Source organism: Amblyomma mixtum, chromosome 4, assembly GCF_055824585.1.
Source record: "Amblyomma mixtum isolate Tamu chromosome 4, ASM5582458v1, whole genome shotgun sequence".
Taxonomy (NCBI): Eukaryota; Metazoa; Arthropoda; class Arachnida; order Ixodida; family Ixodidae; genus Amblyomma; species Amblyomma mixtum.
Genome location: NC_143015.1, coordinates 139,129,579 through 139,155,625, shown reverse-complemented (window position 1 = coordinate 139,155,625; position 26,047 = coordinate 139,129,579). Strand labels below are relative to the sequence as shown.

The 26,047-nt window shown below is 47.0% G+C and overlaps 1 protein-coding gene across 4 annotated transcripts; it reads right to left on the bottom strand.

Annotated features, from left to right (window-relative positions):
• Positions 1-1,079: 1,079 nt before the first annotated feature.
• LOC149348461 (uncharacterized) lies at positions 1,080-19,506 on the bottom strand. 4 transcript variants are annotated; one of them, XM_089585832.1, is made up of 3 exons: positions 19,372-19,506; positions 2,903-3,192; positions 1,080-1,729 (listed from the first exon to the last, which is right to left on the bottom strand). In XM_089585832.1, exons 2-3 carry the CDS (start codon positions 3,129-3,131, stop codon positions 1,557-1,559), a joined length of 402 nt encoding a protein of 133 aa, XP_089441958.1. In that variant the 5' UTR covers positions 3,132-3,192; positions 19,372-19,506; the 3' UTR covers positions 1,080-1,556. The 4 variants fall into 4 exon arrangements, with proteins under 4 accessions (XP_089441958.1, XP_089441956.1, XP_089441957.1 ...); XM_089585830.1 differs by lacking the exon at positions 19,372-19,506 and adding an exon at positions 15,472-15,622; XM_089585831.1 differs by lacking the exon at positions 19,372-19,506 and adding an exon at positions 15,476-15,621.
• Between the last annotated feature and the right edge of the window lie 6,541 nt (positions 19,507-26,047).

Genomic DNA, 26,047 nt, shown 5'->3' with positions numbered 1-26,047 from the left:
ATAATTCAGCTTGAGAGCCTCATGGATAGCCCTTTCCTGAATTCAAAATTTCTAACTAGATACAGCGAAAATTTTATTTTTTGCAGTTCTGAAGCCAAAAATTGCCGATCATACCGCATTGCATATGTTCAGCTCGACGAGGCATAGAGAGTTTATGAAGAAAGAAAAGGCACAGAAACTGTCTCCCATAATTCCCACGTCAAGAGTACTCTAATTTTCATGCGAAAGCATTAGTCCCGTTATGAGAACAGCCGGCGGCGTATGTTAGTGTGCGTACTCACAGATAATACAGAAAATCCCAGCGTTGCCAAGAAAAATAGGGTGACATCATTTAGCGGCCGGACACAGCAAGCCGAGCATCACAATTGCAGGCAATGATAAGTTTCTTCTATATTACTCCCCACTGGCCGACCTCAATGTGACTGACACCAGTTTACCACTCTCGTCCACATTGCAATGGCCGGCGGATACTCCCCACGGTGCCTGAAGCACTTCACCAACTGGGAGGAATGGGAGGTCCTGCTACGATCAGAGGACCCAGTCCACCGGAAGACCGCCACAGGCTGGGCATCATTTATTTTATATTTTTAGGACTCAAAATAACGAAAGGTTAAAATTCCACGAATTTGTCATGGTTCTTTTCACCCATGATGTTCACAGCCCCGGTATTCTATCAGCAGTGCAATTAAGCTAGCGTTGTACAAAAACTTTGATGCCTTTTTGTCACTGTTTTAATGCAAGCGAGGCCTTACTGTTCTTAAGATATGTATACCATTAAAACTGAATAATCGAATTTATAAATTACAGAGTGACAATTCAACTATACTAGCAATATTTCACCCGCACAATCAGTGACTATTCAACTATACTAGCAATATTTCACCTGCACAATCTGTGCACAGACCCAAGGTATGCAGGCTCCGATTCCCTTGCTGTAATTTAACCAAATAATGAGCAAATTAACAATCTCAGTTTCTCAATTCACAGTTGAATTAAATTATGTCGACTAGGCCATTTGTGCACATCAAGAGGATAAAGGCAGGATGACATTTAACATTGAAGACACACAAGTCAGAGAGTCACGAGAAATTTATCATTTACTTCCATGTAAAAAACAAGCACACACAATGATTGAGAAATCAGTCTCCAACTCGGAATATACAACATGACCCGTGTTACATCATCCTGCAACAAAACAAGATGCACTAGCAAGACAATAAGCCGCACGAAAAAAACGCAGCTCTAAATCAAAAGACAACCTATGGTTCGTCTCAGATTTACTAAGAAGAACACATTGCTACCGACCAGCGGTTTGTTCCCATTGTCCTTGGTTTTGATTGGTCCGGAGTAACATGCCTGCAAGCAAGGCACGAACATAAACAGTGCCGGCTACAGAACACCAGACTTCTCTTGATCCCTCCAATTTTGTTTTGCATCGCTGAGAAACAACCTATCACAGAAAGTTACACAAGAAATAGTGCACACTCAGCACAGAAAAAAGCGAGGTCGAATCAAGAACGTCCACTAGGAGCTGGGCCCAAGCGATCCACAGAAGTTCATTCAGCCTTCTTGGTGCTGTCAGCGAGAGCAGCTGCATTACCACCAATAATCTTCAGAGTACGGAGCACGTAGAAGATGGCGTAAAGACAGCAACCAAAGCTTGCCACAAAGGTACCGATGAAAAAGAGGATGCCAGCCGTGACAATCACACCAAATGTGATCAGCGTACCTGAAACACGAAGCAGAATCCAAAGTTATCACCAATTATGTGTTCACTTGAATGTTGCTGATAACAGATTAGAATTCATCTCTTGCGAGCATTTAAATGTATCACGTGTGGGTTTTCTCGGAATTGTCTCAACTAATTGTGCACCAGTTCACATCTCATACATAGTACTTCGACCTGCATTCTTCCTAAAAGGTTGAGGGGCTCTAAACATTGGCTAATGGGCTGAGGCTCCCCTTAGCCCTTGTTCACTTTGTTTTGTGATGTTAAGAATCCCATCTTCCTGCCCAGCCTGACAGCGAAATCTTTCTTAATGGCATTTAAAGGGACTGACTACTGAATTTTAACCCTTTGTGCAACAGCGGAACACGTCTCCCACTTGGTTCAAGTACCAGCAAACAGAAAACGATGCACCAGCGTAAGAAGAAAACACTGCACACCTAAAACAAATCAGTGATATTTTATCAAGATGTGGTCACATGACTGAATAAGCCGATAATGGCAGGGTTTCATTGCAAGATCGCACTTTAGTTTCTTTTACGCGATTTTCGGTTCCAAATTAAAATTATAAATCCTCCTTTCTTCAATATTGCAGTGTTAATCGTTCCAATATGAGGCGAGATCTTTGGTTTGGTTTCAGTTTTCAAGGGCGTTTAACATCCCAAAGCGAGTCAGCTACTATGAGGGATGCTGTAGTAGAGTGTGTCGGATAATTTCGACCACCTGGGGTTCTTTACCATTTCCACCATAATATCATGAAATGTTTTGGTCGGTGGTCATTTTAACTATTACATAAATTACAACACAGATATATGCACTGAACATTACACACTACTGAAGTACTTGCTCATGGCTAGTTTTATGTCGTTAATTCATCTGCCAATTTTTCGCACTTCTTCGAACTCTGGAAACTCCTCCTGTATTAACATGATGCATTTTGTATTCTAAATTTCGTTAAATAAAATCTCAATAAACAGCAGTTGAATGATGTCTGCGAAAGTGGCCACAATACATGGCTCACATAACACACAAAAACAAACATTAAATGAAAATTTTAGACTCATTCTTTGCTTCACTTCAACATTTCGTCATAACGTAAACATAAGTGTAGTACAACTAAAATTACAGTCAGCGAATTTTCTGAGACAACACAGGCTGCTAGATTTTACAACTCACCCTCAATGAATAAGAAGCCCATGAATGTGAGCAGGCAAAGGACGATGATGAAACTGAGAAAGGTCAATGCTGGCAGGCTGAGAATGCCAAGCACAACAGCTGCACATGCTGATAGCACAGGGTTGTCCTTCAGGTACGTCTGGTAAACCTCAGACTCTCGAATAACTTCAATCTGCGACGCAGCACGATGCAACAGCTGGTTGACGCTCATCGACACGTTCTCCATCATGCTCGGGGGTCGATCTGCCAGGTCTTCCCAGTCTGCGTCGACGTCAGTGGCCCGTGATATACTGCATGCAATTCCAACACAAAGATAGGTTTTGCAACGCACGAACCAAGAAACAACACGCCATCACGCCATAACACAAGTCCCCCTATCTAGAACAGCAAGTGATAATACCAGTGATGGCACAGGCTTATAAGTTTGTTTGCTTACTTACCACTCAAAAGTATACCACTGCACCACATGAAATCATATCCTAATAAAATTAAGAACTAGTTTAACATTAAGTTCTTAATCCCACTACCATGCAGAGAAAATTGAGAGGGAATGCAATTGTGGGTAATGAAAGCATTAAACGTTAGAATAACAAATTCAAAGAATGAAGCTACATAGTTATAACGTGACAAAAAATTTCGGATTAATTTCGACCACTCAGGGTTCTTTAGAGTTCACAGACCTAGCACAGCACATGGGGGTTTTTGCATTTCGCCTCCACTGAAATTTAGTCGCCGTGACTGTTGTCATCCGCCGACCTTGGGATCGGCAACCAAATGCCAGAGCCACTAAACCACCGCACCAGGTCCCAAGAATGAAGCATTTCAGCAAAAATTAAAGCAGGGCTGGTGCCATCATTGCTACCTTGAGGTAAAGAAACATTGAGAAGCTAGACTGAAAAGAAGAATTTGTAGCAACGGCATGCAATAAAAGACAACAGCTTAGTTTCCCCAAAGCGAGATTCAGAAGAGGATTTGTCGAGTGAAGAAATACCAGTACCACAGGTTCCTCCAGTAAATGCACTTTCACAAGATCGCCTCCCTTGCATATGGACACCCTTCAATGTTGCAATGATAACAGGGAAGTTTGTCGAATGTGAAATAGCAGCACAGATTCAAGTAGTTTACAAATTACTTCAACCAAATATTAGGGCAGCAGATATAATTCATAACACATAAGGTGAAAATGCCATACCTTTATAATCCAACAAGCACAGGCTTGTAAGCATGCACAGCCTTTTAAATGACCCTCCTGCCTTCACAAACGTACGTGACTGACTGCCACAACACAAGTGTCACCTCCCTGAGTAGCCTGCACTTGCTAAACCTCACTGTGGGGGCCAGAAGACAGACAATGCAGGTACTATCAGGGACAGAAAGAGATAACACATTACTCAGCTACAGTTATCAGTCTATGCATGTATCTGGAATCTCTCTTGCAGCATACAAAGATAGGCTTTGGGAGGAGTGCAAGTTCAACGTGTGAATAACCCAGGCTACAGAATAATGTTGCCAGTTCATGCATACAGAGACTTGTTCCTTCAAATGGAGACACGATCATCTATGCAATGAAATGTCCCACAGCACAACCAAGTGCAATGAAATCTACAACTGCGAGTGCAGGTACGCAACCAAATGTTTCTAAAGGCGGCCTCAAACCAGCTCATGTAAAACTTACATTAGGCTTCTATATCAACAACTCATATACGGTTCTTCCATGAGATAAAGTGTGAGTGCTCCATATTCCCCAATACCTGATGAGCTATGAACTCAACGCAAAAAAGACCATCTCCACTCTGGTGGCAATCATAGAGAGGATGGTAGCCATCACCATTTTTATTTTAACAGTTGTTCACATTACACTACATTCTTTCTGAAGCCACACACTGCAGTCTAGACAGTATCCGTTCTATTTATAGCTGCAGCGACACTTGTCTCGATAAAACGGCACGAGCCAGACTAGAAAACCAGCTTATCTGCCACCGCCCTCTTGAACAATGTGCATGCAAAAGAAGTGTGCTCACCCCTAAAACAGTTATCAATGGCACCCGACTGCTGTGACTCAAAACTACACCAAGCCACGCAATGCTGTCTAGGCACACTGCCTTGTGTAAGTAACTTTATCACTTTTGCTACTTCGAGCTACACTTCTCCACTACTCTCCTTATGGGTGCTTGCTCTTTCGTCCACAACAGATGTGCTAATCCCAATGATTAACTCAAAATTCCTGAGCATGACTAAGGCTAATGTGCCACATATTGTGTTCAACTGCCTTCAATTTATGTTCGAGAATCTTGAATCTTGTTCACTGCATAGGCTTGCTGGTGTTTTTGTGCGAGCAAATTTAAGTTGCTTATCTCCTTCAGTTTCACACCCCCTTTCAAAACAGTCAGTGGAGTGTAATGCCTAAAGCATTTTTTTTTTTCCAACAGATCCCATGCCCTGCTAGATCCCTGCAAGACACCCAGACTTCATGCCTCTTTTAGGGTGACGAAGAAACAGTGAAAGCTCTCTGTCCCCACCCAGTGAGATTACCTACATCACTGCCCACATAATTACTTACCAACCTGGATCCCGGAGGGGTAAAACTAAAACAAAGCTACAGCTACAGCTAAGTACAGCATGCCTGATACACTCAAGCGGAACTGAGTACACATGCCATGAACCTCCCTCAAGAGCAGGGAAAATGCTGTTTTGCAGCAAGTTGAGAGCACATGTAATTCAGCTCTGCAGCACGTTGAGAGCAGTATGAACAATGGAAAATTGCTGACTTTTAACTGATTTACAAAGACTGCTAACCATCAGTGAAATGTCACTGAAAAGACATGACGAGCAAACAGTGAAGATAAATGGGTCGACCTTTTTTGACAAAATATTTTGGCAATAAGGAGTTGTCGGCTACCTCTGCATCAGCCCAGCTAACCATGAATATCCCCAGGATGGCCTGTGCATATTGAACATGGTTATTTGAAACAATCAAAGGATGTTACACATGTCCACTTCACATTTTTAGATGCAACTGGGACTGTTAATTTGAACACAACTGCAATCCCTTTTATGTCCCAGTTGACGTTAATTCTTGACACTAGTGGGGCCTTGCAGACTTTATTTAGACATGCTTTATTTTTTTAATGCACACGAGCTGCAGTTTGCATTTTTGTCCTTTTTACTTGCCAAAAACATTTATGGACATCCATGGGACGTCCACAGAACGCGTTATGGATCCCATTATAAATAACAATATTCAATGCCCCACGAAAACATCCACACAACTTTCATTATAGACGTAAACAGATGCCCATGCCCTCCCACAAACAATTAGTGGCCGTCCCACCAATCCACACTCCAACTCGTGGATGTTGAAACCAAATTGGGACATCCCTTGGAGATGAGTGGTTGGCTGGGAGCCAATCAGAAAGCGATCTTCCACATTCTAGCAAGGAGACTTATTTCAGTATATAGTACAGACTCCCCTCACATTACTCACAGTATGGAGCGGTGACTGATAGAGTGTTCACTTATACAGTCCGACACAATTTTCCCCCAGAGTACTTTAAAAGCAGAAAGCATGTGTTATGATATCTCGGCATCTTTCCTTTCTTTTTTTTAGAGAAGCGACGCTATCTTGCGGCCCATTGATAAGAATCTCACTGAGAGTGTCCTCGCTCAAACAATCCATCAAACAAGTGGCAGTGCTGGCACAGTTTGAAAATTCCGTTCACAAAGAATTTTCGGCGGCTTCAACCATGCAAACTGTTGACTATGGACGTCCATTCCGAGATATACTCTGGGAGAAATCACGCCCAAGGTGAGGTTATGTACAGTACGGTCCACTGTTAAAGGGTACATGTGACCGCGTGACCTCCGCGCTTCGCGAAGCGCTGCCACGAGAGCCGGCGAGAATCGGCGGAACAACGCGCATGCGCGGAAAGAGCAGCCGGCCGCGCTTACTGCGCATGCACCTTGTGCCGTCGATTCTCGCCGGCTCTCAGCGGCAGCGCTTCGCGAAGCGCGGAAGTCACGCGATCGCATGTTCCCTTTAACTGCGGACCGTACTGTACAAACAGCGAGCGCGATTGCGCTACATCAGCGAGCCTACTTTGGAGTTTGGTGGCACATTAAGGTGACGTCACTCACTTCAAAAGCGAAGATCACGTAACTGAATGAACGCCGAAAAGGAGAAGAAAGCACAGATCTAAACATGACCGAAGACGATGAATAATAAGGATATATAAAAAGCTTGCCGAAATACGAATTCGGGCGCACCTCCACTGCCAAGGCGACGCTGCGATTGGTCCATTTCTGTACGCTATGCAACCGAAGCTATCGCCGGCAGCCACTTGGGCCGCGCCAAAAAGAGATACCACATCTTGAGCCATAAAGGACGCGCGCCTGACTGATAAGCGTTCTTCGTCTTGGTGCCACCTACAAGGCCTCGGCACACAAACTCACACTGCCCGCGGCTTAGGCACAGCGCCAATGCTCGTGCTTCTAGAATATATATGCTCGGGTGAACGGCCGCGGACTGGAAAGAGAGCGCGCCACCGCGATAACCGCGTCTAAACCGGTCGCGCATGTAGACGAAGAGTACAGGCAACTAAGTAGCAAAGAAAATGAACGCTTTAATTAAAACGTAATTTATTTCGATTGCAAAACAGGCACTGTCGAGCTGATAGACTTGAAAACCTATCTCAAGTCGCAAAAGAACAGTTCACTACAGTTATGGTTCACTACAGCTATAAAATGAAATGCTCATAAGTAATGTTCCCGACGGGCATACGTGACCAGCGTACGGGCGACTGCCTTGGTGGGAGCTACGAGGATTCGATTGTGGATTGACAGGTTTTAATGTTTAATTTAGACCACGCGGGGTTCTGTAACGTAGGCTGACATCGAACAGTAAGCGGGCGCTTTTGTATTTCGCCTCCATCGAAATACGGCCGCCGTGACAGGGATCGAACCCCCGACCTTGGGATCAGCAGCCGAACGCTAAGGCCAATAAGCCATCGTGGCGGGATCTGAGAGGATGCGGAGGTTAAAAGACAGGAAAGGCGTTGCAGTCATACGGGCAACAGCTGCGGAGGCTGCTTTGAATGTGAAAAGAAATGCGGCGGAGAAAGGCCTCAGGACTCGTAAGGGTTGCCAGACTTCGACTGTCCAGAACACTATACCCCGCCTTGCCGCGCTCGTCTACCGGGCCGGAGTACTCCAGACGGACACTTTCCCCAATCCCAAAAGATTCCATAATATATTTCCTGAACGGTATATGCCGATGTGTAAGCACTGCAATATCCCAGCAGACCTCCTTCATATGGTATGGACGTGTACAGGACAACACATGCCAACACCCACACAACATACCTGGGAGGCTCGTCTAGACGACCAACGAGCGCTCATCGGTCTCGCCTAGAGACTGCCAGATTCTAAGGAGTCTCGGCCGACCCCTAGATCTGGGCCATCGGCCCCTTGACTGTTTTAATAAATGTTTACCAACCAACCAACCAACCAACCTGGGTTCGAACCCGACCGCGGCGGCCGCGTTTCGATGGAGGCGAAACGCAAGAGGCGCCCGTGTGCTGTGCGATGTCAGTGCACGTTAAAGATCCCCAGGTAGTCGAAATTATTCCGGAGACCTCCACTAAGGCACCTCTTTCTCTCTTTCTTCTTTCACTCCCACCTTCCTCCCTTCCCTTACGGCGCGGTTCAGGTGTCCGCCGAGATATGTGAGACAGATACTGCGCCGTTTCCTTTCCTCAAAATCCAATTTACCAATTTTCCGCCTTGCCGAAACTGAAACCGAAACTATTGCGTAGGAGAGAGTAAAAGCAAAACGCGACGTTTTGGTCCGGAACATTTCAGTTTCCTTGTAACCTAAGCGGCGAATTCTTTCCTGTGAGTAAGAACGGTTACTTGTACAATACATACTGACAATGAAGCAAGCTCTGTTCGGTGTCACCTAAAACCAGGTTCAAAAATTCGCACTCACGTACTGCGAACCGCACCAAATTGCAAATCCAAAGACGAAGCGAAAGAGCAAGATCAGTGAAACTAATACAGAAAAAAAAAATTGCGAAGGCAGGAAATTAAAAAAAAAACGAGCAGACAGGCTACACGCTAATCCTGGTTGTAAAACTGGCTAGTCTGGTTTATGGAATAAAAGAGCGCCGGTATGTGACAGGATATAGTGTTTCTTATACGGATAGGCTCTCAGATTGCTCGGGTGCCGATGCAGCTAAGTTCATATGAATTCAGTGCAAGACTGAGTAATGGATTAATTTTGGAAGAACGTCTCGTCATTTTACCCCGTACGCTTCCCATTTTGACACAGAGGAGGGCCAAAATGCAACATTTCCAACTTTTGCAGAATTATATATTGTCACGACCAGAGGAGCCGCGAAGGTAGGCGTCGGCAAGAACCCAAGACTGGGAGCCTTCTTTTAATTATAGAGCCAGCTTCCACGACACCAAACAGAACAAGCGCGCCGCGAGAGTCCACGAGGATGGGCAATAGCGTCAGCGTAGACACGTCCCCAGACTTGACGTTAGGCAAAGACCTCGAGGGTGAACGATGGTCAAACACAGGACACACCTTGGGTAGCGATCACTACATCATAGAGATTGAAACACAAACCAGGCCGATGAAGGGGAAGCTGCGCGAAACGAAGCTGACAGACTGGGACACCCTCCGAAAAGTCCGGGACAGAACCGCTCCGAGGGAGATATCGGATCTAAATCAATGGGTTGAGACACTCAAAAAAGACGTAAACAGTCACACTAGACAGACCCCAACCACCGAACATGACATCACAGACTCGAGGCTAGCCCACATGTGGGAAGCCCACGAGAGCCTATTGAAGAGGTGGAAAAAACAGAAACACAATAGAAGGCTAAAGAAGAGAATATCGACACTCGAAAAACAGATAGAAGACTACACAAACGAGCTTCAGCGTCAACACTGGGGACAAATTTGCGATGAAATGAATGGAAAGCTAGGGTGCAAGAACACGTGGCATCTTCTTCGCCACTTACTAGACCCAGGACAAACAAAGTCGGCGGCACAAGGGCAGCTTAAACGATTGATTCACAAATACCAGGGAACAGCCGCGGACCTAATAGAGGAACTGAAGAGCAGGTACCTTAACACAGACAAAGGGGGTTCATCTCCAGCTTACCAAGGAGCAGAGAACACACAGCTAGATGAGGACATCTCGATAGCGGAGGTATGGAGAGCAATGAGTCAACTAAGAACCACGTCGGCAGCGGGGGCAGATGGGGTAACCAACAAAATGCTAAGGAACCTAGATCTAGTCTCGGTCACGGCAGTCACAGATTACCTAAATGAGATATGGAAACGAGGTAGTCTACCTTCACAATGGAAACATGCCAAAGTAATCTTTATTCCAAAACCCGGGAAGAAACTTGAAGTGGGCAACCTCAGGCCGATATCGCTAACGTCCTGCCTGGGGAAGCTGATGGAACATGTCATATTAAACAGACTCCAGGAATACGCAGAGGAAAGGGAGGTATTTCCTGAAACGATGCTAGGCTTCAGGAGCAAGTTGTCCACGCAGGACGTCATGCTCCAGCTCAAAGCAGACATCATAGACCCGCCCAACAAAGGGGGCGCCAAAACTATACTGGGCCTAGACCTACATAAAGCCTTCGATAACGTCAAACACGAGGTCATACTAACTAATCTGGCGGAGATTACCCCTGGAAAGCGGACCTACGATTACGTAAGGGACTTTCTAACCGGCAGAACCGCAGAAATAAATCTAGGAGACATCCAGTCAGAAACTATTAAGCTGGGAGATAGGGGAACTCCGCAGGGCTCAGTGCTCTCTCCTTTCTTATTCAACCTGGCGTTGAAGAACCTACCGCCGCTATTGAAGACTGTCGAAGGTATAAACCATACGCTATATGCGGATGACATAACATTATGGACGCATACAGGAAACGATGGGGAAATAAAACAAAATCTCCAACACGCGATCGATATTGTCCAGGAATACGCAGAATGGGCAGGACTAAAATGCTCGCCAAGCAAATCCGAACTTCTGGTGATCCGGGGGGCTAGCAAACGCGATACCAACGCAGGAGACATTCACGTACTGGTAAATGAGACTCCGGTAGTCAGAGTTGACAAAATCAGGGTCCTAGGACTTATAATACAGGACAATAGAAAGAACACAGAGACAATAAACAGGCTTAAGTCCACAATTAACATGACAACCAGGCTCATAAGGCGAATAGCTAACAAAAGACGGGGAGTCAAAGAGAAAGATCTCTGCCGAATGGTTCAGGCTTTCGTCATAAGCAGAATAGTTTACGCCGTTCCCTACCTCAAGCTAGGGCTGGCGGAACAGAACAAAATAGATGGGATCATAAGGCAGGCATATAAAGCAGCATTGGGGCTGCCCCACTGCACTCCTACGGAAAGACTTCTTAAACTGGGGATCTACAACACCACCACGGAACTATGCGAGGCACATATATTTGCGCAATTAAGGAGGCTTGCGAGCTCACCCCCGGGGAGAAAGATCCTGAGCAACCTAGGATTACATGATAAAATTCCGGAAAGAAACGCGCAGGCAAAATTACAGACCAAAGTTAGAAAATTACTCACTATTAAACCACTTCCAAAAAACATGCACCCTGCTTTTCACGAAGGCAGGAGGAGAGCCAGAGCAAAGGCCCTTGAAGCCAAGCTCGAAGGCTCGGAACACACAACCTATGTAGACGCGGCGGAATACGAAGGAGGCGACTCCTTTGTGGTCGTGGCCGTGAACGACTCGGGTGAAACATTAACGGCCGGTTCGGTCAAAACAAAAAACTCAGGGACAGCGGAGGAGGCGGCTATCGCCATGGCAATGGCCAGCACCAAAGCAGTCACCATAATTAGCGACTCCAAGGTGGCTATCAACAATTTTGCGCGGGGTATGATCTCCCAGGAGGCAGAACGAATATTAAGACATAAAGACTGGGACCAAAGAGAGGTGGAACTAATATGGGTGCCGGCACACTCGGGGAACAGGGGAAACGAGTTGGCTCACAGTATAGCTCGAGGTTATGTCAGCCGAGCAGTGAGCCGGGTCGAGTCCCCAAATTTCACGAGAGATGCATTCATATCATTTCACGAATACACCAATCAGTTTAAACTGGAAAGGAGGATCTATCCGCCACCAGACAAAAAGCTCGACAAAAGCCAGGAGGTAACGTGGCGTCGGCTCCAGACGCGAGCCTTCTTTAGCCCGTCGAGACTAGCACACATGTATCCAACACAATACAACGCTACATGCAAACAATGCGGCGAGATAGCCGGATATGACCACATTTTATGGAGCTGCAAAAAGGCGCCGCCACCGGCGGACCTACTACCAGTCCCTTCTCTAGAGCGGTGGGAGGCTATACTGGCCAGCTCAGACCCGTTGACGCAAGTCCGGGCCACTGAGTGGGCTCACAAGGTCGCCAAGAGCCATGGGCTCGAAGCCACCTAGTATAATGCCCACTAGGGCTCAGTGCTGACAATAAACGTTTTCCAATCCAAAAATCCAACCGCCGCTTCGTCGTCGTCTTCGATTCAGCGCGGAGGCCGCGCGGCGCGTTAGGCGCGTGGCAATATTTTTAATGTGTTCAGCTTAGGCTGCCCTCTTCATATTCACTGAGCGTGATGTCAGAACAATCGGGAATGTTTACGTAATATTTGTTTTTCTGACACCTGTGAATAATACAAAGCGATGGTTTGCAAATGTGTGTCACATTTTGTTCCGCCTTCCACTATATCGCGCTCCAGGCAAGCCGTACGTAGTGTTTAAAGCGAAAAAAAAAAAATGCGACTCAGATTTCATGGCGTGGATTTTTCGCGCTTCAACTAAATATGCACCGCATACTCTCTCCTCTCCGTCTTGACGATTCATGCCAAGTTTTGTATCCCTGTAGCTTATTGTTTAAGCGCAAATCGACGTCAAAGTAGCGACTTTGTTTTACCTCACTTGAGTTATTACGGGTAACCCTGCCTTTTGCCACGTCACAAACTGTCTCCGCTCACTGATACCCGCCTCCGCGATTGCTAAGCAAAAGGCAAAAAAAAAGAAAATGGTACGCGACGCCAGATGTTCGCGAGGGACAAACTCCATTACACCTCACACTTCTTTTTGTAGATTTCTCTCTATTAGGTTTCTTTTGTTCTCCGCCACAATCCACTTTTAGAAGGTTATCTGCATTTCAGGCGCACAGACAAAGCGTTGAGAGTGACTCGACCAAGGCCGCGCAGTTTTTGCGAGGGAATGGTAATGATCATGCTTAGAATTACCGTTAAATCTTACCGAAGAACCCAGTAAATGTTTTTTTTTTCTTATCCCAGGCAATCCTGTCACCTGTATTGTCAAAGCGCGAGGAACAAAGGCTTTTTTTCTTTTTCTTTTGTCACACACAAGGCTTCAGCCCCTTCGGCAAACGGCGGTTATAAAAACAAGTAGACCCTCACACTAAAGACTCTCTGGAAAATCAACTCCCATCATACATTGATTCACAACTATCTTATCAGTGAACCGGAGAAGTTCGTGACTGAGCTCTAATTATACACCTGAAAAGCAATTAAAGGCCCTTAGCTTTATTAGTGGAAGGGTCCTCCTTAACTGTATACGAAAGAAGCCAACATTCTTTGAAAAAGTTTACGAAGATTCTATATTTGTATTTATAAAAGTAATTTAGTAATCATTTCAGGCGGCAAGTAATTTAACGAATCAAATGAAAAGACATTCGCCAGTGGGAGCCAAACCCACGTGACATGCGGAAGTTTTATTTCAACCCACAACTTCCTCCTGGCTGACCGCGCTGGCCAAATCCGACCCGCTGAAGCCAGCGGCGAGGCACTCCACCCTATGAGGAAGGTACTCAGAGAGGATGAAAAATAAAGTTTTTTTTCTCTCTCTCTCTTCCAAAACTGCTGGATTAGCTTTGTCAATAACAGTTGCTGCTTTTTTTTTTTTAACACCCCCAAATACAGCACGCAGCATTGAACATTCAAAAATTCTCTCTGGTAATTATCAAAACGTGCTACCTAGATCTATATGCCATGGCCGAAACGCCGAGTCGAACGAAGCAGGAAGCACAGAGCAAGTGCCAACAGCTTACCAGTTTGGACAGCTGAAACGCTCGTACATGTACAGGGTCAGTCACACTTAGAGGGAACACGGCTCCGCGTGGCCACGTACCTGCGGAGTGCCATTGCGTCTAACCCGTTCGTGAATCAGTGCAAAGTGGCGCACGAGAAGAGGGACCTCGACTTGGTGCTTCGTGTGATCTGCCCCTTTGAACAGGTTTGCTACCGGATTGGTGGCAATAGTGGTCCGGGTGTGCGCAGCCACGCGGAGCCGTGTTCCCTCTAAGTGTGACTGACCCTGTACATGCGCCGCCTCACTATCTTCGCTAGACGTTGGATGAAGCCACACGCTTAAGCCAGGTAGAGCTATCTGTGTAATGGGCGGCTACCAAGAGCCCATCAACAAGAATTAGTAGCGAGCCTGTCATGCGATTTACCAAAATGTCACTACAATTGAAGCTTGAATTAACTGTTTCTGTACAGTCACATACCGGGAGCACGGAGAGCAAGCAAGCTGGATGCACCCGGAAGCACGGCAACCCAGGTTACCCAAAAAGCATGGGCTACTCCTTCGCTGGATTTGGAATTCTTCACAAGGAGCCATTAGCGTCGAAGTTAATTTCCCCCTTTTTTTTTCAAACCTCTTTAGTCAAGAGAACACAACTACGACGCACCGATTCGTACATTGAAAGCAAGTTTGAACATTGTTAAAAAGGAACTCTCGTTGAAGAATAGGCTGAGCACAGCTCTAAAAGCAGATGAGTTTCAAAAGCTATGAGGTGACGAAATAAGAATTAACAAAAACAACGTTCGCGATAGGATCCTGGCGTAGTGCGCGTGCAAACACCTGAAGGTGCCTACTTGTACTACCTCTTTTCTTTCTTACGCTACAAGTTCCCGCTTTTGAATATTTTGTAACGGAAACGAGTGCCTCTCCTGATTACCAGCAAAAAAACGAGAAAACTGCGACCTCGAAGTTGCCACAAACAAAACCAGACTTTCCGGTATGCACGGGCGCGTGACAGCCGGCGTTAACAATGTAAACAAAGGCACGCATCGCGAATCACAACAAAACGCTGACACAACGCGTTCGCCAGTACAACTTTTGCAGATGCTCGCAACAGTAGAAGTAACATCCCAATTTCTCAGCTCCAAAATGGAAATCAAATTCAAAAATGAGCATCAGTTTTTTGTTGTTTTTTTTCTGTGTTCTCCAATGGGGCAGTCAAAACCGATCATTTTCACTACGAGTTCGCCTTTGCGAAAGATTGAGACTTACGGTCGGCTGGTCTTCGAGAACCGGAGAAACGGGAAAAGAAGAACCTACTTCTTCAGCTTTCACGGACCAAATGTACACAGCGGTAATCTTGGCAAAGCCTCCAGATTACTGCTGTAAGCTCGAGAGAATCAATGCTGCTCGCTCAAGGAAGACAAGCGTCGATTGAGGAAAAGTAAAAGCGCTGTATACCTACTACCCTCGCTGACGGTGTCCGCCTCTGGCATTGGAGAAATGTATTGGCAACGGCACGCGCTTAAGCCCGCCGATTTCCGGCAATATTCAGCACAAGGCCACCTTCCACCGTCGCTGCGTCTGCAGACCGTCCCGTCGCGCAGTAAACAATCCGAAAACGCACATTGTGTACCAGTGTTGCGAGCTACTATTTTTTTGTCTCTAAATTTAGCGAAAATAAGAACAAAATGCAAGTTTCAGTTTCGCTTTTTTAAACACTACATTTTAGTGTTTCATCCTGAACTAACCAACAAAATTGCTTCATTAGATGCTCTTTCTTTCTTGTTTTAGTTTTCAAACATCTCGGTCATCAAGAATTTAATTTTTGCCGGCGTACAAAATCTTTGCCAATTTTTAGATTCATTCCCATGCGCCTATGCAACGTTGGCCTATGCACGCGCATGACTTACTTCAAGGCTTGATTAGGGTGTTGGATGAGTGATCACCTCATATCTGTTTGCTGAAAGGGATGTAAATCTGCATCGGAGTGAGCCTGCGTAGTGCATGGACAGATACTTTCAAAAATTGCTCTGCAGAAACTTCAGGCCTATTCGGGCGCAAGCAGCGCACACAGAATAGCATATCATGGTTTACGTTCTTTGAGAAGCTATCTAACATCGGCGCTTGCCTAGATTGACCGTAATTATTGAGAAACCGATGTCTTCTACGAGTACTGCTCACAGAAATAAAAATGCAAAGCAGTTGATGGAACAGGCCGCGTCATCTGGCGAGTGACGAAGAAACCGAAGGCTCAGCTTCGTGGGTGGGCGAGTTACGCGGTTGCTTTGAAAAGGATTTGGTTTGGTTTTATCGGGTTTGACGTCCCAGAGCAACTCAGGCTTATAGTGACGCCATAGTGGAGGGCACCGGATAATTTTGACCCCCCTGGGGTTCTTTAACGGGCACTGACATCGCACAGTACACAGGCCTGTAGCATTTCGCCACCATCGAAATGCGACCGCCAAGGCCGGGATGCGTATTTGCCAACTGCAGCCTGTACAGCCACAAGGCTTGAAAACACGGTGAATTGATCACGGTGACTGAGGATTGCCACAACGGCTTACCTAAAAGGGGTAATTATTCCCTAAATAATGCTTAAACGGCGTTATATGCCACTAAGCATCACGATTTGCGACCTAAAAGGGAAAAAAAAAAATTAAGAAATGAATTAAAAAAAACAAAATTACAGTACAGAGAGCGGAGTCGAACCGCCGACCTTCCATACGCAACACGTGCCTCTAATCCACTGCGCCATAGCGGCTTTTTTTTTATTTATTGCCTGACTTCGGCAAGAACCACAGTACACAAATACACTTACAGAGCGCAATGAGCAATAATTAACAACACTATCCGCCCGGGGGTGCGTGACTTCATCATATTAAAACTCCTTAAGCGTCACCAAAGGCTCGACTCTTTCGAGCAACTCGGGAGCTTCAGGAGCAAGTTTCTGAACTTCAATATACTTATGCATGCACTCCCGAAAATAGATCCGTGCTGGCCGTGCATCAGGATCGCAATGATATCCTGCCATTCTGGAGCGCCAAATACAATGGAGGCCCATTAGCATAATGAGGTCGAATGGTGTCCCATCCTCACTCTCTACAGGCAAGTACCGAATACCATGAGCGTCGAGCGGAAATTCCTTTTTTAAAGTCCGTTGCAAGATGTCCCAAAAGTATACCCCCTCCCAACAGTGCAAAAAAACGTGGTCTATTGTTTCTGGTTGTTTACAAATTAAACAATGTGATCCCCAAGGTAGAAATAACTGCTTCCTTTCCAAGAATTCCTTTACTGGTAGTGTTCCGGTATGTAATTTAAAGAAAAAAGTTTTTGCACTTGGCGGCACCTGCATCGCCTTCACACGCTTAAGTACGTCGCGTCTCTGGCCTCCATTGTATAAGGCCCTGTACATAGGTTGTGGAAGAACTACATCGCACAAATCTTTATACAACTTCTTCCTGCTAACAGAAGATAAATATTCATACGAAAATCGAACAGACAGGAATCGAACACTCGCGACAACCTCTCTAAAGTAACCAAAAATACGTCCCGAGAAACTTTCGGTTGTGACAACAAAGTCCGGCAGTGCATTTCCGAGCCTTAATTGGCACACAGTGCGCAAAAACGGATCGCTTACATCGCGCACAAAACAAAATCTGCTTACAATCTGCCGCAGAAATAAGTGTCCCAGACTCAGGCCGCCATCCTTCACCCGCCTAAACAAATTGGTCCGGCTGCAGCGTTCCCAGTCCGCAGCCCACACAAAAACGGCAAAGATCCGGTGCAGTCTCTGTACGTTCATCCTTGCACAATGCAACACTTGCATCACGTACCACAGCAGCGTTCCCAGTCCGCAGCCCACACAAAAACGGCAAAGATCCGGTGCAGTCTCTGTACGTTCATCCTTGCACAATGCAACACTTGCATCACGTACCACAGCAGCGTTCCCAGTCCGCAGCCCACACAAAAACGGCAAAGATCCGGTGCAGTCTCTGTACGTTCATCCTTGCACAATGCAACACTTGCATCACGTACCACAGCCTAGACATAAAAAACAGATTGCACACTGTGGCCCTTGCGAAAATTGAAAGGTGTCGCCCTTTCCACCTTTTCACGCGTGGCTTGCGTCTGTGCTTTCCAGTACGAATCGCTATCGCGATAACCGTCCAGTGGGACGCCTAAGTACTTTACTGGGGTCGTCACCCAGGACACGTTTGCAAAATTGCCGGGCTTCGTTGGCCATTCTCCGTGCCAAAGCCCCAGGGACTCTGACCAATTCACTTTACTACCGGTGATCTTGGTGAATTCTTTTACGCATGCCACGGCCTCGGTTATACCTTCCCGGTTCACTGTGAACACCGCGACATCATCCGCATAAGCCAGCAGCTTAACTTCTGCTGCCTGTAGCTGGAATCCTCGAATTTTTTCACTTTCCATGATATTCAAACACAACGCTTCAATGTAAATGCAGAATAGAAGAGGGCTGAGGGGACAACCCTGGCGCACCGAACGCTGCAGGCTAATGGGGGCCCCCGAACTCTTATTTACAATTAATCTTGTCGTGCAGCTCCGGTCAAGCCGTCGTTCTGAATGAATATTTATAACGAGCCTTAATGGTGGCTGCTACCTGCCGGTGGGCGGCGCTGTCATCGCTGGCTGTGCCGGCTGCATTTGGCGAACACGCGGCCGGGATTGAACCCGCGTCTTTCGAGTCAGCAGCCAAGCACCATAACCACTGAGCCACCGCGGCTGCTTGCTTTGAAAAGGACGTTTCCTCTGCTGGCTGAAATTATGCTGTTAATAAAAATTCAAATAAAGCGAAAAATTGGGAGAGTAACCGTTCAACTACTGAACCGGGCGTTCGGTTCCTTTCTTCGTCTGGTAGGGTACGCAGCCTGTTCGATCTGCTCAGCTCGCGTCTCTGCGAACTGTACTCACAGAAATTACCGACAATCAAGGCAAGTGCCCATGTTAAACTAATTCTCAATTATGAAGTCTGCAGCGCTCAGAAACACGGACAACACGAAGGAGACACCACATGAACAGCCAATTTGCCCAATCAGCTACCCTCATCAAGTCTATTTCTAGTTCAACGAGCCCTTTTGTGTGTTTTCCCGCCAGTCCTGTCCACACTATCGCTCATCGCAACAGCAGTATGCGTAGCAAGATTCCTGTCTTTCTGCATACGTTCAATACTGAACAGCCAACTCGCCCAATCAGCTACCCTCATCAAGTTTACTTCTCAATGAGCGTAGATCATAATGTGCCACCTTGCAGGCGTTATTTTCCCCAGTAGCAGAGCAATTTGCGCAAATTAACTTTTAAAGTGGAGCCGCCAAACATGCAGATTGTACCTACCTTGCTGGCTCTCCAGAACGGTGTAGGCGCAGCCGGCGAGCAAATGTTATTCACCTATTTCTGCGACTACCTAAATGTCCCAATGGCTAATAAGGCTAAGCGCCACCCAACTGCTGCACGCTTGCAAATAAGTTCACTCAAAGAGGTCGACTTTTCGCGGCCACTCCCACACACTGGCTATCACAGCGGAAGCAATGCGGAAACGCGTCGCTTTGATAGTGGCGGCGCTCCTATCAATTGTGGTAACAAGGTTGTGCACGCAGTGAGTTGGTTTCCTGTACGTGTGTTTATAATTTGTCGCTTTTTTTTTTTACATGTGGGGCGGAAGCTGCAGATAGTAGTGCACGTGGTCAATGAGATCGGGCTGAGCACAGCACAGTACGCGGCGTCTGAATTGTGTGCATGTCGGAGCCATTTGATTCCATAAGAGCTGCCATTAAATAGGATTTTTTGAGCTTTAGGTGAGTCGTGATGACAAAGACCGTTGACTAATAGCTAATGGTTAACATTACAAATATTACAGATGGCACTCTAGGCTGTAATTAGATATTTGTAGCTGGCCTTAGTATACTAATTAAGCACGTAAGTTTTAGAATTTTGAAAGCGGGGTTGTGCTGGGTTCTGTGTGGCCTGTCAAAACAAAAACTGCGCGACTGTGCGCAGCACTCGCAGCCACACCAACCTGTACATGCCGCTAGACAGTACTGGTGTCACATGACCTTCTTTGTAAAGTCCGTGAAGAAAAAAAAAACAGGCTTTCTTGAAGCCTTTTCCTTTCCTATTTTGATTGGTTGGTTGATTGATTGATTAATTGATTGATTTAAAATATTCAGAATCTTAGAGAATCTTACGCAGAATCTGGCTAGCCTAGTCCTGCAGTCCATTGGTTTGGTTTGGTTTATGGGGTTTAACGTCCCAAAGCGGCTAAGGCTATGAGAGACGCCGTAGAGAAGGGCTCCGGACAATTTCGACCGCCTGATGTTTTTTAACGTGCACTGACATCGCACAGTACACGGGCCTCTAGAATTTCGCCTCCACAGAAATGCGACTGCCTTGGCCGGGATCAAACCCGCGTCTTTCGGATGAGCAGCCGAGCGCCATAACCAGGTTACCGCTGCTACGTTGGCCCTCCCCACCAGCCATTGCTGACGGTCAGGATCATCGCTGAGCAGAATGGCCTCCCACTGCTCCTCCGAGGGGTATGGAATGGGGTCAACTATGGGATTAAAGTTTCAGTCCCCCACTAAGTGATATAGCTTAGCTACCTCTCCGCAGTGCCCGCAGTGTGGAGAGTATATATAGTTTGGGATACCACTGGTGTAATAACCTAGCTGGTGTTGGATATGTGCTTGTTTGTAATCTCCCAGTATGTTATTTTCCGACTTTTGAAGGGATTTATGCAGAGTTGAAAAACCGGTTTCTGGTCCCGGTTAACCTTCCCACCTTTCCTTTTCCTCCTCCTCCTCTCTGCCTTTGCTTCGGTCTCTTGATAAAAAATTGCGCGGCCACTCTGTAACTAAAGTGTTGAGAAGTGAAAGCCGAGGACACTATGCCGTGACGACTTCCGGTGGATGTGACGTCACACCGTTCCCGTGAACTATACAATTTTCGGGGATCTTAAGTGTTAATTACGCTTAATTACACATTTTTCCATCTAATTTCACACAAATCCGACGTTTTTCCGACCATTTTGTGACAATTTTCACTATGCCGTGATGACTTCCGGCGGATGTGACGTCACCCGTTCCCGTGGCTATATCGACGTCCGCGCTATTTCGACGCAATTTCGATAATTTGCCTATAATTAATTAACGAATTAATCTACAGTCATCAAACTTGGCCTCTATATTCATTTTTTCCTCCTCTATCTGAAGCAACCATTGGTTTTCTTCTATCTTTTTTAGTTCCCAAGTTAAACGCGTGTTGCACGCTTTGTGAACGGACGACAGTATGAGCCATTAAAATATTAGACACCTTTAGAACACGCTGTACCGTGTTACTTCTACCGGAGCACCGGCAGCCTTCGCACCGTCGGTGCGCAGGCGCAGATCGCCTTGAGGGCGCCAAATAGCGCCAGACACCCAATAGCTGTATATAGTGTTCCCGGAGGGAACAGAGTTGCGCGACTTATTCCCGCGCTACACGATACCGCTGACGTCAAACGTTCCAGTTCGTTTCGGCTTATACCCAACGTACCAGCCGTACGGGGCCAGCCGCTCCCATCTTGAGCGTAGTCTGCTTTGTTATCCGAATGCGGAGGTGTACATCGTAGCGCTAAACAACGAGGACAAGGGAGAATAGGACAAGGCAAGCGCTATCTTTCAACTGGAGGTTTATTAACGCAAAAAATGAAATACATACAAACAGGAATGCAGGAAAAAGAAACAAAGGTAAGTTCGCACAAGGCTATTTAATATTGGAATTTCGCTCTCTTGTAGTGCGATAGAGTGAGTGCTGACACACGTGCCGCCGGCCTTACGAATGGAAAATGTCTCTGCTATCTCCCTGACCGATCTGTTCTTATGATGGAAGGTGGCTTCGCTTTTTTCCAATATTGTATGACATTTAGTGGTTTTCTGCAGTGCAAGCTGAGGTTGCTGGGAGGCACAAGCGAACACAAGCGAGATCTGAAGCAGGTGCGACCGCCCAGCAACCTCAGCTTGCACTGCAAAAACCACAAATGAGCTTGTCTTTGTTTCATTTTCCTGTATTCCTGTTTGTATGTGTTTCCTTTTTCGCGTGAACAAACCTTCAATTGAAAGGTCGCGCCTGCCTTGTCTTCTTCTTCCTTGTCTTCGTTGTTTAGCGTTACTCTGTACAGTTCAATCCAACTAGCCCAACTTTCCGTTATTCTGAAGAGGTATTGCATAGCCACCACCGGGACGAGGAGGGGTGCCTCCAGGCTTCCACTTTATTAGTTTCAGCTAAGCCGATTTCACAGGTGCAGCGCTGCTTCTTCGCATGCGCAGATTTCACTGAAGCGGCTTTACCACAGAGCTTGAAGCTACCCGGCCAATTGTGCGCGCGAACTGGCGCTGGTGGGCTCCCGGTAACGGTAACACGGTACCCAGTAGACACCTTTAGCATACCGTGTTACCGTTACCGGAGTACCGGGAGTCCACCCACCGCCGGTGAGCACGCGCTGATTGGTCCCCATGCTGCAGGCTCGCGCGCAGCAGCCTGGTACCTAGGGCCATCTGGCGCCGTGTAGGCGATTTGCGCATGTGCATTGGCTGCGCGCGGATTCCCGGTAGTCCGGTACCGGTAACGCGGTAATGCCAAAGGTGTCTAGTATGCTGAAGGCGTCTATAGACCTTATGCGAAATGCACTGCCATCTAGCGGTCGCGGCGCGCGATCCGCCATGTTGGAGGATAGCCGCCTGATTCACAGCACGTACTGGTACACGCTCGTCGCGCGCGCTTGAGTTTCACCGTCCTCAGTATGCCCACATATTGCTTAGTGCCTTGCTGTACGCAGAAGGGTCACAAAGACGCCCAGGGGAAAAAAAGGCAAGAGGGCTTGATTTGAGCGCATTTCTATTTTTGAACTGCGATCCCCGACATCGGCGACACAACTGTTGCAGTACCGTCGCTACATGTCGATACGTCGCGAAACACATTTCGTTATCGCCATGTAGCAAATGAAATTAGAAATAAGCTTTGTAGGCACGAAGAAAATATCACACAAAAATAGTTTTTCTCCTGCGATTGCCCTGGAGTGCTGCGATTATCGGCCTCGCAAGAGAGTAATCGTGATCAGCTGTTCAGTGGTACGGGTCGCGCTTTGTGAGAACCGTCGCTCCTAGCGTTATCCGCCGCAGCGATTTCACGCGTTAGTTTTTAGTGCGAATATTTGTTTCGATGGAAACACCAGCAAGGGTCAAGTGCCCGTGGCACGGAACGTTTGTGCACTGCTAGTCAGTCAATCGTTTCTGTTAGACCAGGGAAAGGTGCCTATTTTGTGGAGCGACGGCTTGATTGCATGTAGCGATTTCACTTAACCGACCGGTTTCCACGAAACCTTGTTTTGTGTAAAAAAAAAGAAAGGACCGTAAGGGAAGCCGCTCAAGCGGTACCATAGTTCCAACTAGTAGCGGGAATGCATAACGCATGTAGAATCCTCCAAAAATCTCAGTGCACAACGGCTTGCTCGTCGTGGTAAAGCCATAGACACTGCTGCATTCAAGGGCTACGTGTTTTTAACGGCGATAGTCCAAGAATGGTAAACAGTTGTGTAGTGGGGTCGTACGAGGACCTAGGGGTCTATGTGCCCGGTAATAAAAATAATGCGTTTTCTTTCTCTGGTTAGGGCACTAGGGCAAACTAGGTGCTCTGGGCGCTAGAGCACTAGGGCAAACAAACAAATGCTGTATGAACTTTTCAAGGAAAATGAAAAGCGTCGCATGTTGACAGGCCACTTTTTTCGACACTGCCAACATGAGCGTGAAGTTTACTATCGTTCGCTTTCGGCGTCGACGCAACACACAGAAAACGCTACCACAACAGCAGCAATTCAAGCGGCATGCCCGTTCGCAAAAAGTATGCAATCAAATAAAAACTGACTCAAACTAGACTGAAATGCGCACATTTTTAGCCGTAAACGAAAATTACACTTGCTTCGTACATTTCTTGGTGTTCAGCGCCGGCAAACTGACGTAGGACTCCGTGAAAAACTTCTATCTCCGTACCCGGTGGCGTTCGGACAGTGTTTTGGACGCGTAGTAAGTGTCTGTGAAGTCGCTTGGAAACTTGGGCAGCAGAAACCGGTCGACTGACCATTAAGTCATATTTACAGGCTCAAGTGACAGGAAATAAGATTTTCGAGCCAGCACAGCAGTAAGGAAGCTAACGCAGGGCTCGCCTAAATCCAGAGAGCAGAGGCGGAACGAGCTTCAGCCATCCTCCAACATGGCGGATTTCCGCTGGTTCTTCTTTTCTCCGATAGATGGCAGCAATTTTGCATAAGGTCTATTACTGCAATTTTCGCAGTCTGCCAAGTTTGCTTGTTGTAGCCTAGCAATCTGTTCACCTCTCTCTTAACAGAGCGGAAAATTCGGTCGTCGTGCGAAGCCGGAACATCGCGTGGAGAGGAGGACAAATCGAGGACGAAAAGGAAACCGCAGAGGAAATGCTGGGTGCAGCTCATGAGAGGCAGGAGGCAAGAACGTCCGTGGACGAGACCAAGTAAGGAACTGCACAATGATGCTGAACTGGGCAAGTGGGAGAGGATGCATGTTTGGAAAAAAAAAAATGGCAGGGGCTTAGCTCTGCTATACCAGGGTATACGTAGCGTAAGCGGCTAACTGCCAAGCGACAACCTCGAGCTATGAGGAATTGAGGTTTTCCAGTCTTCTCCGCCGACTGGCAGCGGCTCGACACTCTTTAACCTCCATGTAGAACGCACTGCATCAACTCCTCGCGCATGCGCAGTAGCGCGCGGCGCAGCAGTCGAAAACACAGCGGCGGGCGCACGCGGCTTCGGTGCGTCTGCCGAAGCTGTGACGTCACGCCTCTGGAATGCGCCGACCGGCGGAGCATCGGAGAGGAGCGCGCACGCCGGCGGCGAGGGCGACGCAGTTGCACCTCTCGTGACGTCAAGCGGCTGCCACGCATGCGCAGTATGGTCGGCGCAGAGGGCACGCGAAGCTTCTTCCAACCCGCGTAGTGTAGCTTACACTACAAAACAGCACGAAAGAAGAACGGCATGGAATCAAGGTGACACGGACAAGCGTTACTTTGCTTCCGTTGTTCTTTCACGCTGGTTTTTCTTCAGACCAAGTAACCACGTACGTTCAATCTGAAGAACCACAGCACACAAAGATGGCGCCCATGGATCCGATCGCTAATCGGTATTTGTGTTGCCTTGTTCCATGGTCCTTTCACTTCCTCATTCATCCGTACCCCCATGGCGAGGTTCAGATGTCCGCACCGAAAGTAAGACAATTGCAGTGCCTTTCCACATAAGCAGCTGCGATAATTATCATTAACAATAGGACTCGCAGGGAAGCAAAGGGGGGGGGGATACAGCGTTGATGCTCCATATGGTTGAGGAGTAATACTTCGAAAGGAAGCTCCCCATTAGGAAATGAACGTAGTTCACAGCTGTTCGTGATAAAAAAAAAAAACATTCAAGTCTTTCAAAGATAATGAAGCACCGAATCTGCCTCGGTGGCTCAGTGCTGGAGCCCCTCCGGCAAGAGCGTATAGTCGAAGGCCACTGCGATTACCGGGCCAATAAGCCTTCCATTCGGGTTCCAAAGAGCTACCCTAGTAGCATGTATATATGGGTACTAGTGTGCCGCTGTCGAGGACTCTAACTGAAACTAATGCGTTTTTAACCTGAGCCCAGGCAAGACTTCACACTGCTGCTGTGCTTTTCGCAGTGCGAAAGGAGCGCTGGAGCTTTAAAAATGAAGTTTGAAAAAAAAAAAAATGTGTGACGTTTCCATCGGGCGGGAGAGATGTCGAAACTCGTTCTCCCTGAACTGTTACAAACCGGTTCCGCTGCCGTTTCTTCCGGGCTAGAGCGGGGTGCACAACCGAGCGAGCAGTGCGGCTGTGTCTGGGGAGCCATTATTGGAAACGCCCTCCCCTTCCCTCCCCCACTAAACGCCCCTTCCCAGAGTTTCCCACAAATCCATAAAGCGCACTTTTCATTCGCCCAAACTCTTTCTTT